General features: G+C 51.5%; 1 protein-coding gene across 4 annotated transcripts in view; it reads left to right on the top strand.

Annotated features, from left to right (window-relative positions):
- Positions 1-13,116, top strand: part of Gxylt2 (glucoside xylosyltransferase 2) — a 57,308-nt gene that overhangs the window by 42,724 nt on the left and 1,468 nt on the right. For 3 of the 4 annotated variants that reach the window (XM_078033586.1, XM_078033585.1, XM_078033583.1), the window contains exons 6-7: positions 7,006-7,178; positions 10,645-13,116. In XM_078033586.1, coding sequence (XP_077889712.1) covers positions 7,006-7,178; positions 10,645-10,827 — 356 coding nt within the window. In that variant the 3' untranslated portion in view covers positions 10,828-13,116. The remainder of the gene's footprint in view (positions 1-7,005; positions 7,179-10,644) is intronic. The other variant, XM_078033587.1, reaches the window with a different exon arrangement.

Genomic DNA, 13,116 nt, shown 5'->3' with positions numbered 1-13,116 from the left:
TGCATTTTAAAATGTGTTTGAAACTCATGAGGTAAAAGTGTTTTAGAACTCTTGCTATAATTAGATAGTAAAAGGCTGTGGGGATGTAATTGCAATGATGGGTCATAAACTGGCTCAAGAGGAATCGGCCGAAGCCCTTGGGGCCCTGCAGGTGGCTCCTCCCACAGGACCCCTGGGGCGGGCAGCTCCTTCCAGGGAGGAAGTCTGAGCTCACATCCTGACAGGGGTGTTTGAGTCAGACCAGAGTTCCGTGGAGTCTGAAAATCAGACATGAGCCCAAAGAGAACGCTCTAGAAAGAGATACGGAGCCGAGTGCACGGAGGCAGGCCAAGCGAGGGGGAGACTCAGTAAGTCCGGGGGCTCTCACGACAGGTGGGTCAGGCCACACGGGCTCCATGGGGATGGCTGCAGGAAGGCCTGGTGGGCTCTGCGTCTTGGCCTCTCCCCCTGCCTGTCTGGCTGCTTGCTGTCTCCCGACACCTTGGTTTGCCCAAGGCCCATTTTGGTGGCCAGGTCAGCATGATCATAGGAGTCCACTGGCTAAAATGATGGCTTTCTTATGTTTCCAACTCAAGACAGACAGACAGACACTGACCTCGCCTGGCTATGAAGACCAGCCATGCAGCCATGTGACATTTCCCTCTCCACGTGACCACTTAGATCTGCTTCTTCTTCCGGGGCCATTTCTAGAAAAGTGGGCTGTGGGCAGGGAAGAAAATGACCCCAACCAGGTACAGATGAACCAGGCGGAGCACCCAGCCAGAGGGGCAGCAGGAGAGCTCTGCCAAAGGGGGCAGAAGGGCGGGCACCCTGTGACCGTCACAGGCTGACGTGAGCTGAGTGCACGGCCCGAGGGAGGCAGGAGGGGCCATTGTCACGGGCACAGCTCTCCCCAGTGGCCTGATTTAGGCCTGGCTCTCCTCCTGCCAGGATCGATGTGCAGTCCCCAGAAGCAGCCAGCATCGGGTGGCAGTGAGGGCCGCACTCTGGGGCTGACACAGCCGAGGGCTTCACAGCAGGACCCTTCAGGGAAACCCAGCGTGGGGCGTCTGGGAAGTTCCCGAGCCCTGAGACAGAGCGCGAGAGAAGAGTGGGAGGTGTAGGTGTGTGACAAGGGGTGGTGTCCACTTTGTGTTCTTCCTGGTGAGAGGCTCAGCACCTTCAGGGAAGTTGGTCTTCAGAGTTGGGGTTGAATCAATGGAAGTGAGAGAAAGGAGGGGAGAGGCAGGGCCAATGGAGGGAAAGAGGCCGCAGTCAGGAACAGGAGAGAAGCAGGAGGAAGGACAGCCATCGTGTGGCGCAAGAGGCACAAGCTCCACCTCATTCATTCATCCAGGGTTATTTTTTGAGAACCTACTGGGTGCCCGCACAGGGTAGGTGCTGGGATGTAGCATCAGAGAGCAGAAGCGCAGGTCCTGCTGTCATGGAACTTGCCTGTTACTGGGAGAAGAAGACTCCCAAAGAGTCCCCTGTCCTTTGGAACCACTGACGTCTGATGGTGACATGAGGGAACAAATGAGGCCCTAAGGACAGGCCGCTGGGCTGGAAGGGGGAGGGCCCCCTGGATTGCATAATAAGAAACGTCTTCTTGGAAGAATGAGCGGCCCTTTTCTGGAACAAGGTGTGTTCTAGAAGAAAAGAGGAGACTGGGAGAGCCGAGTTCCAGGAAAGGGCTTCACAAAAATGAATGCCGGGACAGGGCAACCAGCAGCCTGGCCTGTTGGCATGGTGGCTCTCAGTGACCACGTTGCCATGAGGTAGAGGGAGGGGGTCCGCTGTGAACAGAAAGGAACCAAATGTGAGGAGCAGCCCACCCACAAGGCTTTGCCCTGGCTGACCCTGGAGCCAGTGTGGGCCTGGGAGCCCCAGGGTCTCACGCGCACAGAAGTTCACGAGCTTCTTCACATAAAACTGAGAGAGAGATACAAGACCAAGGGCTCAAGATAGGTTGGCTTTGAAAGGACTCTGGTATGTGACAGAGGTTGGAGCTTTTGGGGATCTGGGATTTTAAAGTCATGTGTGGTCTTATTCCTTCGGCAGTGAGTAAGTCCACCTGAGCTGTCTGTTTTAAACATCAGACTGTGACAGCCCTGAGAACCAGGCCTGCAACACACCCATTTCAGAGCAGGTTATTGATCATGTGCTCAGTAACTACCCTAGTGCGCTCCGGGGTTGGCTAGTGGATCTGCAGGGGGTTCCTGCCCTCAGCCCTCTCCATGACACTGCCTTAGCCCCCTCTGTCTTTCCATCCCCGACAAAATGGGGATCTCACAGTGTAACCCCTGCAAGGTGGAGCTGTGAATAAGGGACACATCTGTCCCCCTTAACTGCCACAGTGGATTTCCTTCTGCTTCTAGTGACTAGAGGGGAATTTCTCTTCCGCCACTACATGCAGTCCTCGTGCCCTGCCCTCTCTGGGGCTCCTGCTAAACCAGTCGGGCCGACTCCTGTGAGCTTAACTCTGGAGCCCAAGAGCAAAACAGCAGCCAAGGCTGGTTCACCTGCACTGCTCAGTCCCAGCCCAGATGGCCGGAGCTGCCCTCCTTCCTGCCGGCATCAACACCACCTCCACTGGATGAGCTTCCTCATCTCCTCTCGAAAGAACAAACTCATTCTCTTCTGCTTCACAAACTAGAATGGAAGTTAATTACTTGCATCCTTACATAGGTTTCTATGTTTTGAATATTATAGGCCAGAGCAAAGTTACTTTTTTCAAAGTAATTTTTATTGGTACATTATAATCATACATCTTAGGGGGTGCATGATGTCCTAGTTGTACCTTCAGGTAACATGATTTCATCAATGTCATGCCCTGCTTGCTCTAGTCTACTGATCCTATTTTTAATTGGTATTTAATTAGCATTATAATTTTATATATATATATATATTTATATATATATATTTATAAATGAATTATAATTATATATAAAGGCTGCATTCATTGTGGTTCATTTGTACATAGATATAGCAAAATTTGGTAGATTTTACCCCGACTATGTAACAGGAAGGGTTTTATGCAAAGCACGAAGTGGCCCCTGTTGCAAGTCCTTCCCAGGCCTTCCCCTCTCCCTCCTCTCTGTCCCTTCTTGGGCTCTATCTGTCTCCCTTCTGTTCCCCTACACGTCTTTCTTTATCCTTTCTCTCTGCCCACCTCTATAGCTTCCATGTCTGTGGCAAAACGTTCGCCAACCCTTGACTTCCTGGGTCTGGCTTGTTTCCTTTAGCATGATGTTGTCCAGTTCCATTCATCTGCTGGAAAATGTCATAGCTTCATTCTTCTTTATGGCTGGGTAAAACTCCGTTGGGTATCTATCCCACATTTTCCTCATCCGTTCTTCTGTTGACGGACATCTGGGCTGGTTCCACGTGGCTGCTGGGAATGGCACAGGGCAATGTATTCATGAGACAACTTTTTTCCTTTTGCCTGCTCCATTTGAAGAGCTCACCTTTGCCCCAGGAAAACTAAGATCATTTGTCTTTTCTAAAACACAGTCTGAGCTGGGTGTGGTGGCGTACACCTGTAGTCCCAGCTACCTGGGAGGCTAAGGGAAGAGGATTGCAAGTTTGAGGTGAGACTCAGCAACTTAGCAAAACCCTGCCTCAAAAGACCTGGAGATGCAGCTCAGTGGTAGCACACTTGCCAAGCATCTGTGAGTCCCTGGGTTCAATGGCCAGTACTGCAAATATACACACACTCACTGATTTCCAAGCATTTTTCCTCCATCTTGTCCTCCTTGACTGTTCTTCCAAGTCTCTGTTGTTGGCTGTGAGAATTCCATCCTCACCTCACCTCCTGGGGATGAGCTCTCCCTCCAGGACTACTGAATGCACCGTTCATCTCGCTCCTACTGTGCACCATCTCCAAGACCATAAAGCCCTAGGGGCAGAAGCAGCCCCTTATCACGCACCGACACGGGTTCCCCTCAGCAGAGCACGTAGCGAAGCTGGCGTGGACTGTGCGTTCAGTATATTTTGCGTTGTTCAATATTTTGCGTTGTTCTGGGAGATTCTGCAGGGTGTGAAGATGTGAATCAAATTCTGTCTGGAATCCTGTTTCCTATTTGAGATCCGACAGCTGAGGTTCTTAGCTGGTCTTTATGAGATTTATAAATCCCTGAACTTGTAAGCAAATGTTCTTTATGAGCCTATATATGTTCCCAGTTGTATTTTTCCAAAGTCAGGGTCTACAGCTTTCATTAGACTCTCAGACAGATCTGTGACCTATAAAATGTTAAGAAAGACTGGCCCCCTGCATGTCCAGGAGCAATTGGAATAAGTATTTATCACAGGTAGACTCTGTTCAGAAGTAGTCCACTCTCGTTCAGTTGAAGTTCTCTGGTTTCCCCTTCTAGTAACCTAACGCCCACCACCTCACGATGATGCCGACGGTGGTGACAGGTAGTGTCGCCACTTGTGTTCTGCTTCTTCGTGCCAGCCCCTATTCCCAGCATGCGTTTAACACCCTCCACCTCCCGTCAGGTGGTGTCTGTGCTTCTCCCCACTTTACAGATGATGAAACTGAAGCATGGAAAGGCCATGTGGCATGTTTGGATTGACTCCACCAGTGGTGGAGTCCTGTGTTCCAACCCTGCAGAGGTTGAGCTCAGAGCCGGTTCCCAGCTGCTCTGCTGCCAGGTCACAGCCGACTGGGGGGGGGGCGAGATTCAGGCCTCAACTGAGGCCAAGTGTCTCATAACACCAAGGTTAGAGAGCCAGCAGCAGGTAGAAGCCAATTTGAACCAACATCTGTCTGATTCCCAAGCCGTGGCCATTTCTACTTCCTGCCACGCAGTGCCCCTTACTGGGTCCAGGCCTCTACAGAGGCCACTGTGGGAGAAAGGTGTCCTTGTGCAAGAGGTCCTAGGCGCTTGCCAGAAGCGAAAGCCTCACCAGTGCTAAGCCCCCAGAAGGCAGGGCTGGACTTGCCCAGGATCTGTTTTGTTCCCAGCTTGCACAGCGGGCACTCAGCAGATGTTGATTCAGTCAATGGATTGGTAAAAGCAGAGATGGGTTCTAGACCAACCTGTGAAGCTGGGAACCTTAGCAGGTTCGATTCAAATGCCCACGCAGGTGTCCTGTGTGGCTGATGTGAACCACTGGGTCACGGAGGAAGTCACTGGGCACCGCTGGGCTTCTCGTCTCTCCGGTCCTCACATCCACCCTTGAGGTAAACGCAGAAAGGCCCCACAGGGGACAGAACTGTGGGTTCAGAGCTAGGGATTGTGACTTGAAGGTGGCCACCCCACTCATGGACTGTGAACCTGCAGTGTGGGGTAAGGGGGAACAAGCGAGGGGGAATGGGGTGCTCCAGGAAGAGGAGAGCGGGTGCTGTGTGCCATGAGGTGTTTGGGAGGGTCCTGATGCCTCTGGCCCGTCAAACACCAAGCTGCAAAAGTACACATGGTCTGCGAGGCGGGGGGGGCGGGGGGTGGTGGTGGTGCTGGTCCTTGGTTCTCTGGTGTCCATACTGGAGCCTTCTGTAAGTAATCTGTTTTGGGGGGGTGGGTCCTGGGGATTGAACTCAGGGGCACTCCACCACGGAGCCACCTCCTAGCCCTATTTTGTATTTTATTTAGAGACAGGGTCTCACTGAGTTGTTTAGGGCCTTGCTAAGTTGCTAAGGCTGACTTTGACCCTCCTGCTGCAGCCTCCCAAGCCACTGGGATGACAAGCGTGCACCACCATGCCTCTTAAAGGTGGTCCTCTCCGTGAGGGGGGAGGCCATCGGCCCAGGAAGAAGCACGTCCACCAGGGTTGATTGGCTGTAGCCCTTCCTTGGGCTCACAGGGCCCTCCTCACCCTCAGTGATGCCTTTCAGAGAGCTGTGATCTGATCCTACTGCTCAGGCCTCAGCCTGAAAGGCCTCAGGCCTAGGAGCTGGCAGCTCAGGCTCAGGAACTTACTGCCATTCGCATAATAACTGCAGTCGGCAAGGGGGAGTCTTCCGCGTCCAGTAGGATTAGAGTGGCAGTCTCAGTGTGGGGGCTCTCGTGTTCACTGTAGGACGTGACGGCATCCCTGTCCCCTATAGGATGCTTAGAGCACCCCAGCAGATGCCAGTAGCAGCCTCCCTGTACCTAATGGTGGCAAGACTGGGTTGGGGAAGAGTCTTCCAAAGGTGAACAACATGCTTCAGAGATGCACACACAGAGCACTGTGCACATGCTCGTCCTGGGGGAGGCTTTGGAGATGCACACTCGCACATATGTACACACACAGAGATGGTGCACATGCTCGTCCTGGGGGAGGGCTTCGTCTAAAGAGGAATCCCGGCTTCCATTGCGAGTGGGTCTGTCCATTTCACAAAATCTTTCCTAGGAGTTGGTTCTAGGCCTGGGAATGGAGCTCAGGGGAAAAGTACCTGCTGAGTAAGCATGCGGCCCTGGGTTCGAACCCCAGCACCACCCCCAGAAATGAGTTGATCAAGCTGCCAACAGTACTGAGTACTGCTGTGTGCTTGACCCTCTGCTACACATTTTCCATGTATTTAAAAAATTCAGTTGTCAAAATCAGAGGGATAAACTGCTGGGCACAGTGACTCATGCCTGTAATCCCAGCGGCTCCGGAGGCTGAGGCAGGAGGAGCCTCAGCAAAATCAAGGCACTAAGCAACTCAGTGAGACCCTGACTCTAAATAAAATACAGAATAGGGCGGGGGAGGTGGCTCAGTGGTCGAGAGCCCCTGAGTTCAATCCCTGGTACAAAGAAAAACAAAAATCAGAGGGAGACCCTGCTATTTCCACTCTGCAGATGCGGAGTTCAAGGACATGGGTGACTGGGACTTGGGCCAGGCTGTCTGGTGCCCTGATTTGACTTCCATTGTTTTGGATGAAACTCTCATGGTCCTTAGTGGATGTAACTTCAGTTCATGATCTCAGGATGTTGTCAGGTTTGCTGAAACTTGGTCTGAGTCGCAGTGGCCCTCGTTCCTGTTGGAATGGCGCAGCCATTGGGGACGCCCGCTGGCGGGCGGGCCTGAGCGGGTGGCTTGCCCCTGTCTCCGCAGAGCGCCTCTACCTGTTCCCCTGCCAGTGGAACTACCGGCCGGATCACTGCATGTACGGGAGCAACTGCCGAGAGGCTGAGCGCGAGGGCGTGTCGGTCCTGCACGGCAACCGGGGCGTCTACCACGACGACAAGCAGCCCACCTTCAAGGCCCTCTACGAGGCCATGCGGGACGTAAGTGGCACTGCTGAGCCCGCGTGCACTGCCACGTGGGGCGCAGTGGTCGCCAGGCCCTTCGCAGTGCAGATATTCCCAGAGCCTGGGGTTTCACCAGTTCCCCACCCCCAAGCCACCACATCACTAGATCCCCTTGTCCCCAGGACCATAACTGTGTCTGCTCCTGAGCTGATATTTCCACATAAGTCTCTCATCGTTTCTGACTTAAATTCACTTTGGGAGGAAATCTCATATCCAAAGAGAACTCCTGTGCCGTTTGCCCTGGGAGGGGTCCCAGGATAGGGTAAAGACGACCCAGGAGAAATAAGATGGCAATACTTGGTTCCAGTCAATGTTTCCTGTCTGCCAGCTCTAAGCCCTGGAGCAGTCGGGAGTCCAGGGGACAGTTAGGACAAAGAGCTGAAGGGAGGCAGCAGCAGGCCGGTGTTCACCCATCTGCAACAGCGCGAGAGGGCTTGTCGTTTCCCACCAAAGGGCCCAGGGCCAGGGTCAGGGGGTGCCACTGAGGTGGCTGGAGCCTTCCCACTGCCAGGGAGCCCCAGACAGAGGCTTTTACATCTCGTGGACCCACGAGCCAGGGATGGAGGGAGGAAAGGAGAAGCAGGTCAGAGTGGAAAGGCACGGAGCCAACGTGGAGAGAAGTGGCAGAGCCACCGCCCCTGGTAAGGTGGCCTCCGTGGTTTGAGTGTTTGCAGGGATGGCCCAGGGCGGAGGCCTGACCGCTGCAGAGCCAAAGCTCACGCCTGTGATCCCTGCTACTCAGGAGGCTGAGGAAGGAGGATCACAAGTTGGAGGCCAGCCTAGGCAACTTAGCAAGATCATTAGCAAGACCCTGTTTCAAAGTAAAAGTGGTACAATCCTCAGTACCTTAAAAAAAAAAAAAAGTCACCTGTGCTGCTGTGGCACCAAAGCAGCCAGAGAGTGAACAGGTGAATGGCTGTCCCCACATTCTGATGAGATCATTCAGTAGTGCTGAAATTTGAAGCTCATACGGTTTCCTCCTGAATCACCAGGCTCAGGCCTGAGCCACCTGGCTGGCACAGAGATGACCACTAGTGAGAGAGACTGCGAGTCCACAAAGTCTATCGTCTCTCTAGTCCCCCTTCCCGAAGCCTGCCCACCCTAACAGGCCTCATAGAGACTTCTTCTTAAGGGCCCAGGATTTCACAAACAGGCTTGGCAGGGGTGCGGCAGGACGTGGCGACACACCGTGTGCATGTGAGAAGGCATTTTACCCAACACCACCGGAGAACTCCAAGGGGAGCCCCAGGCCTGGCCTCTCGGGCAGCCGGAGCTTGGCGCACACGTGGGCCGATGCCACCGCTCTCCTGCATTCCCCGGGCCTGGCTTCCAAGGGCCAGGAGACTCAGCTACACCAAACCTCTGTTCTAACTCAGGGGTGTTTTCACGTGTAGTTATTCAAACGCTGAGTCCAGGGCCGGGCGCAGCTCGCAGCCAGGGCCTCTCGGCTTTCTCTTGCCCATCAGCCCTGGCCTGGGCCAGGAAGTTGTGCTCCTTGGGTTACAGCTCATCTTGTCTGTTTTCTCAGGGGTCAGAGAGAGGCCAGAGAATCTAGTTTCATAAATAATTCCACCAACTCACTCCGTGACACTCCTCAGTTGGGCCTAAAAAGACAATTTTCACTGAGGTGTGAGTGCACCCGGCCAGACTCTATCCTAACAGAGTCCTCCCTCCCCACCGGCCATGGTGCTGTGCCTGTGGTCGGGGTCAGAGCCTGGCCACGGGCCTGGACACATAGGCTCCAGTTCCTATTCTGTCACTTTCCAGTGGCTAATCCTTAACTGTGCTTTCAGCCTGCGGGCCTCAGAGTCCTTGTCTGTGCAGTGGAGATCATTATGCTGATTAGCCACCTCAGGAGAAGGTCGTGGAACCCAGCAAGATGACTGCTTTCAGCTTTTAGGACACCACCTGACAACTGTCAGCAATAGGGCAGACTCTTCCACCTCGGTGATGGGAACCCAGAGGAGGTCCTGCTGAGCAGAAGGACCAGGGCTGAGTCCCTAGGCAGGAAGGAATTCCACGTGCCCAAAGGACTGGGAGGAGGCCACATGTCCAGAATGGGAGGGGTGGGGGATAAGACAGAGGGTCCCAGGTCACCCTCTAAGACCAGGGAGGAGTTGGACTTCTTATTGCAGTGGGAAGCCCTGCCAGAGGGCGGGGGGCTCTGATTTAGGGCTTGGAAGCACCCCTGAGGCAGCCTGGTGGAAGGGTGCGGGAGCGGAAGACAAAGGCCCCCTGTACCTGGGCTGTACCACTCAGGGAGGGTCCGCAGCAAGGGCTCGCGGGAGGGAGGGACGCAGAGGGAGGGCCTGGCTCTGGCTGACTGTCAAGCTGGTGCTTCAGGACTTGCTGAGGGGTGGGCCGAGGGGCGCGGGGAAGAGGAGTCCAGGAGGACTCCAGGTCCACCTGCTGTTCCGCTGGTTGGGGACACGGGGATGGACAGGGGTAGAGTCATGCCCACCTCAAGGGTGCAGCAGTGGCATAGGCCACGCCACTGAAGAACAGAGTGTCCCAGCCCTGACCTGGACCCATGCACTCCTGTTCTGTGTCAGTCGTCACCTCCCTCCGGGAAGGAACTGCATTCTGATAAACATGCCGGAGCAGCATTTCTGATGAACTTGAAGGGCACCGAGACTTGTTCTGGGAAACCGAAGCCCACACACGAGGCTGTCGGGCAAGAGTATCCTGCCCTTTAACCGTTCTTTTCTTCCATCTCTCCTCTTTTCACATGAAATGTTCTTGCTAAGAATGAAGCTTTGTCTGAGTCTGCTAGCGGCCTTTTCCCTTTCAACAAGAGTGGGGTGAATTTTGACATATGCCTGCGACTAAGTAGTCTGTACGATTTCTTTTGGAAAATACTGCTCATGGACACATCCCGTAGGAAAACAGGAGCGTTCAAATCCAGGACAAAAAAACAAACCCTCAGACGTGAAATACGAATTATTACAGTAAAGTGGATGGCCATGAATTACACCAGTCCTTGCTGGACCCTGGACTTTCTGAGGTCATCATACACATACCTTGAAGCTGGTTAAGATTGCTTCAAAGGCAAAAAATAAGAATTCAGTAGATAAGGCACAGTGGATTTCGAGCACCTACTTGAGTTCTGCCCCTCCTCAGCGTGAACACAGTGTGTGTAAAGGGTTCTGTCCTAAGACAAAGGTGTTGTCTTCAGATTCTAGGAGCTTTAAGGACCCAGTAAATCATATACGTATATTTTTAAGAGATGGAGACTTGCAGTCCACAAGGTTCAATGATTGCTGGGGTTGCACAGTAGACCAGATTTGAATCTAGGTCCTGCAGTTCCTTTCACTAAGCCTTTGAATACACAAACCTGGACCCTGGCGCTGACAGTCAGTCCCTGGGTCGGTTTTAGTCAGCATGATTTGTATTTTAAATGGCATTTTAGTGACTAAAATAGTCTTCTTTGTTCATCTTTCAGTTTCCCTTTCAAGACAACCTCTTTCAGTCCATGTACTACCCTCTCCAGCTCAAGTTCCTGGAGACGGTGCACACTCTCTGTGGACGGATCCCACAAGTTTTCCTGAAGCAAATCGAGAAAACCATGAGGAGAGCTTATGAGAAGCACGTCATCATCCACGTGGGCCCTGACCACAGGCACTGACCGTCTCCTCGAGTTCCGGGCCCTCAGGCTTCTGTGGCCAAGGAAGTGCCCAGATCTTTTCTGTGTGAATATTTTTAATGGTGCTTCATGACTGTTGAGTATTAGAAGGCTTATTACATTTTGCTAAATTAGTTGCCCCAAAAAGGGAACATGCCTTTAATTTTTCTAAAATCCTATTTATCTCTTTAAAAACAAAAACAAAAAGCCTACTACTGTGCAGGTAACAGTGTTCCAGCAGGTCCGGCTGGCTGTGGAAAGGAACTTTCCAGAGCCTTCCAATTCTCGGCTAGTGTGAGAGGCCATTTCAGTGGCATCTAACGATCCCGAGCCTCCTTCTATGCAATTGGCACCCTCACCCCTTGTTACAAAAGTCATCCGTCGTTATGAGGCAAACAAACAGACTTTAGAGTACAGGTCAAGGGTCCAAAATCAAGATTAGGTTAGTCGTCCCACCAACCAGTGGAAAAGATGGTCACCATTTTAATGTACCTCCTTCCAGACCTCCCACCACCCTACCTTTTTTAAACCTTTTTTTTCTTATTTTCTACGTCTGATTTTCCATTATAACTCATATTTACAACAGGTAATCTCAGTAACAGTGGCCCCTATGCTGAGATTTTTATGTAGGAGACTAAAAAGTCAGACAAGATGATTATGTTTACAGCATTTTACTCGAATGTATCTGGAAGAAGCATTCGGATCTCAACTGACTGGGCATGTTCAAGGATGAAGCATATATCTGAGGGTGTTTCTCAAGAAAATTGCTTACATTTGTGGAGGACTAAATCATGAGAAATGTCTATGCAACAGTAATTTCTGGAAGGAAATTCAGTAATTACATGGACCCAGGAAACTCTTTAGCAAAGTGTGACTTTGTGTTCACTCAGAGACAAACAAGTTGGGTGTCTTCAGCCATCAGTAGGCGTGGGCACCTCTCTCCTGCTCTTGGGAAGTGGTGGAAATCAATACCAACTTCAGATTTAATGGGATCAAAGCCAACAGTTCTAATTCCATTGGCAAGAAAATTTACCTCACTACCAGCCTCAGAAAGTCTGATTTTTTTTTTTTCTCTTTTCCTCTGGGGTTACCCAGCTGTTCACCAAGAAACCCGGCAGGTCTTAGGACAAAGCTACAATACTGGAAATTCTATATTCTCTTCCCTACAGGAAACTGACTTTTCCCCTGTTGCTCCTATGTTGGCATTGACAGTGGGACATTTCGAATATTTCTTTATCACAAATGGCTTTTGCATAAATGACATCTTTAAAGTTTCCCACAGCCTAATGAACTTGGTGGGGACCTACATCATCTCCATTAGGTAAATAAGGAAATTATGAGACAAAGAAATGAATGTACCAAATAAAATTGCTTTTCTATAAGTCACACAGGTCTGCGTAAGATGCATCCAATTTTACAGAAACATTTTTTGGAAATAAAAATATGGAGCCCCTTGCTTCATAGACCGCAATCCACAAGAGAAAAATGGAAAGCATGATTTTTATTAATGTCAATATGGCATCCTGTGTATCAGAATCCTAGGACATCACGTCAGCAGAGTGTCTTCCCCTGAAAGAGATGAAAACCTCAGCATTCAAAGACATGAGCAGATTCCAGTCACTACTGGTGTATGTGCCACAACTGTGGTTGTCACAAGCTCAAGTCTGCAAGAGCAGGCAGTAACTAACCCCTGCTCTCCTGGTGTCCAGTTGGATGGCCTGGTTTGTTAAGGAAACTGCCACTGTGATGTGGAACTCTTATTTTGCTCTTTTGTCCCCTCATGCACCACCAGAAGTGACATCTTCCACTCTTTCATATCTCAGTGTTGGGCCTTCCATCTGTGTCCTGGGCACCTCTCATACGTGGCCATCTTGGACTTGTCTTTGGATGAAGGAAAATGTATCTTACATCCCCAGATCTGCAGTGAAAGAGGCAGGATGTGAACATGAATCCGCGTGTTCAGATTGGCCAGTAAACCCACAGGTGCCGCTCTGGATTTGTTGGTGGCTCCCAGACCTAAAGAAGTTCTTTCCCTCCTTTGGTGGTTCCAGAGACTTGGAGTCTGCGGTAGGACTTTGAGCAGAGCGACACCCCTTCTTTTATGAGAGCCAGGTGCGCTCACAACTCTCTGCTGTTGCTGCCCACTGAATACACAAGTAAGTACAGTGGCCAGCAGAGGTCAACGATAGAGCTCTAGAACATTCCAGAGTGATGAGTGATGAACCTGCGACACCTTAGAACCTGGTGCATTTGTCTGCTGTGAGATTCCCGCGCTATCTCCTGAAATTTTAG

This window comes from Ictidomys tridecemlineatus, chromosome 16, assembly GCF_052094955.1.
Source record: "Ictidomys tridecemlineatus isolate mIctTri1 chromosome 16, mIctTri1.hap1, whole genome shotgun sequence".
NCBI classification, from domain to species: Eukaryota; Metazoa; Chordata; class Mammalia; order Rodentia; family Sciuridae; genus Ictidomys; species Ictidomys tridecemlineatus.
The sequence above is the reverse complement of the archived record's forward strand: the minus strand, read 5'-3'. Positions and strand labels throughout refer to the sequence as shown.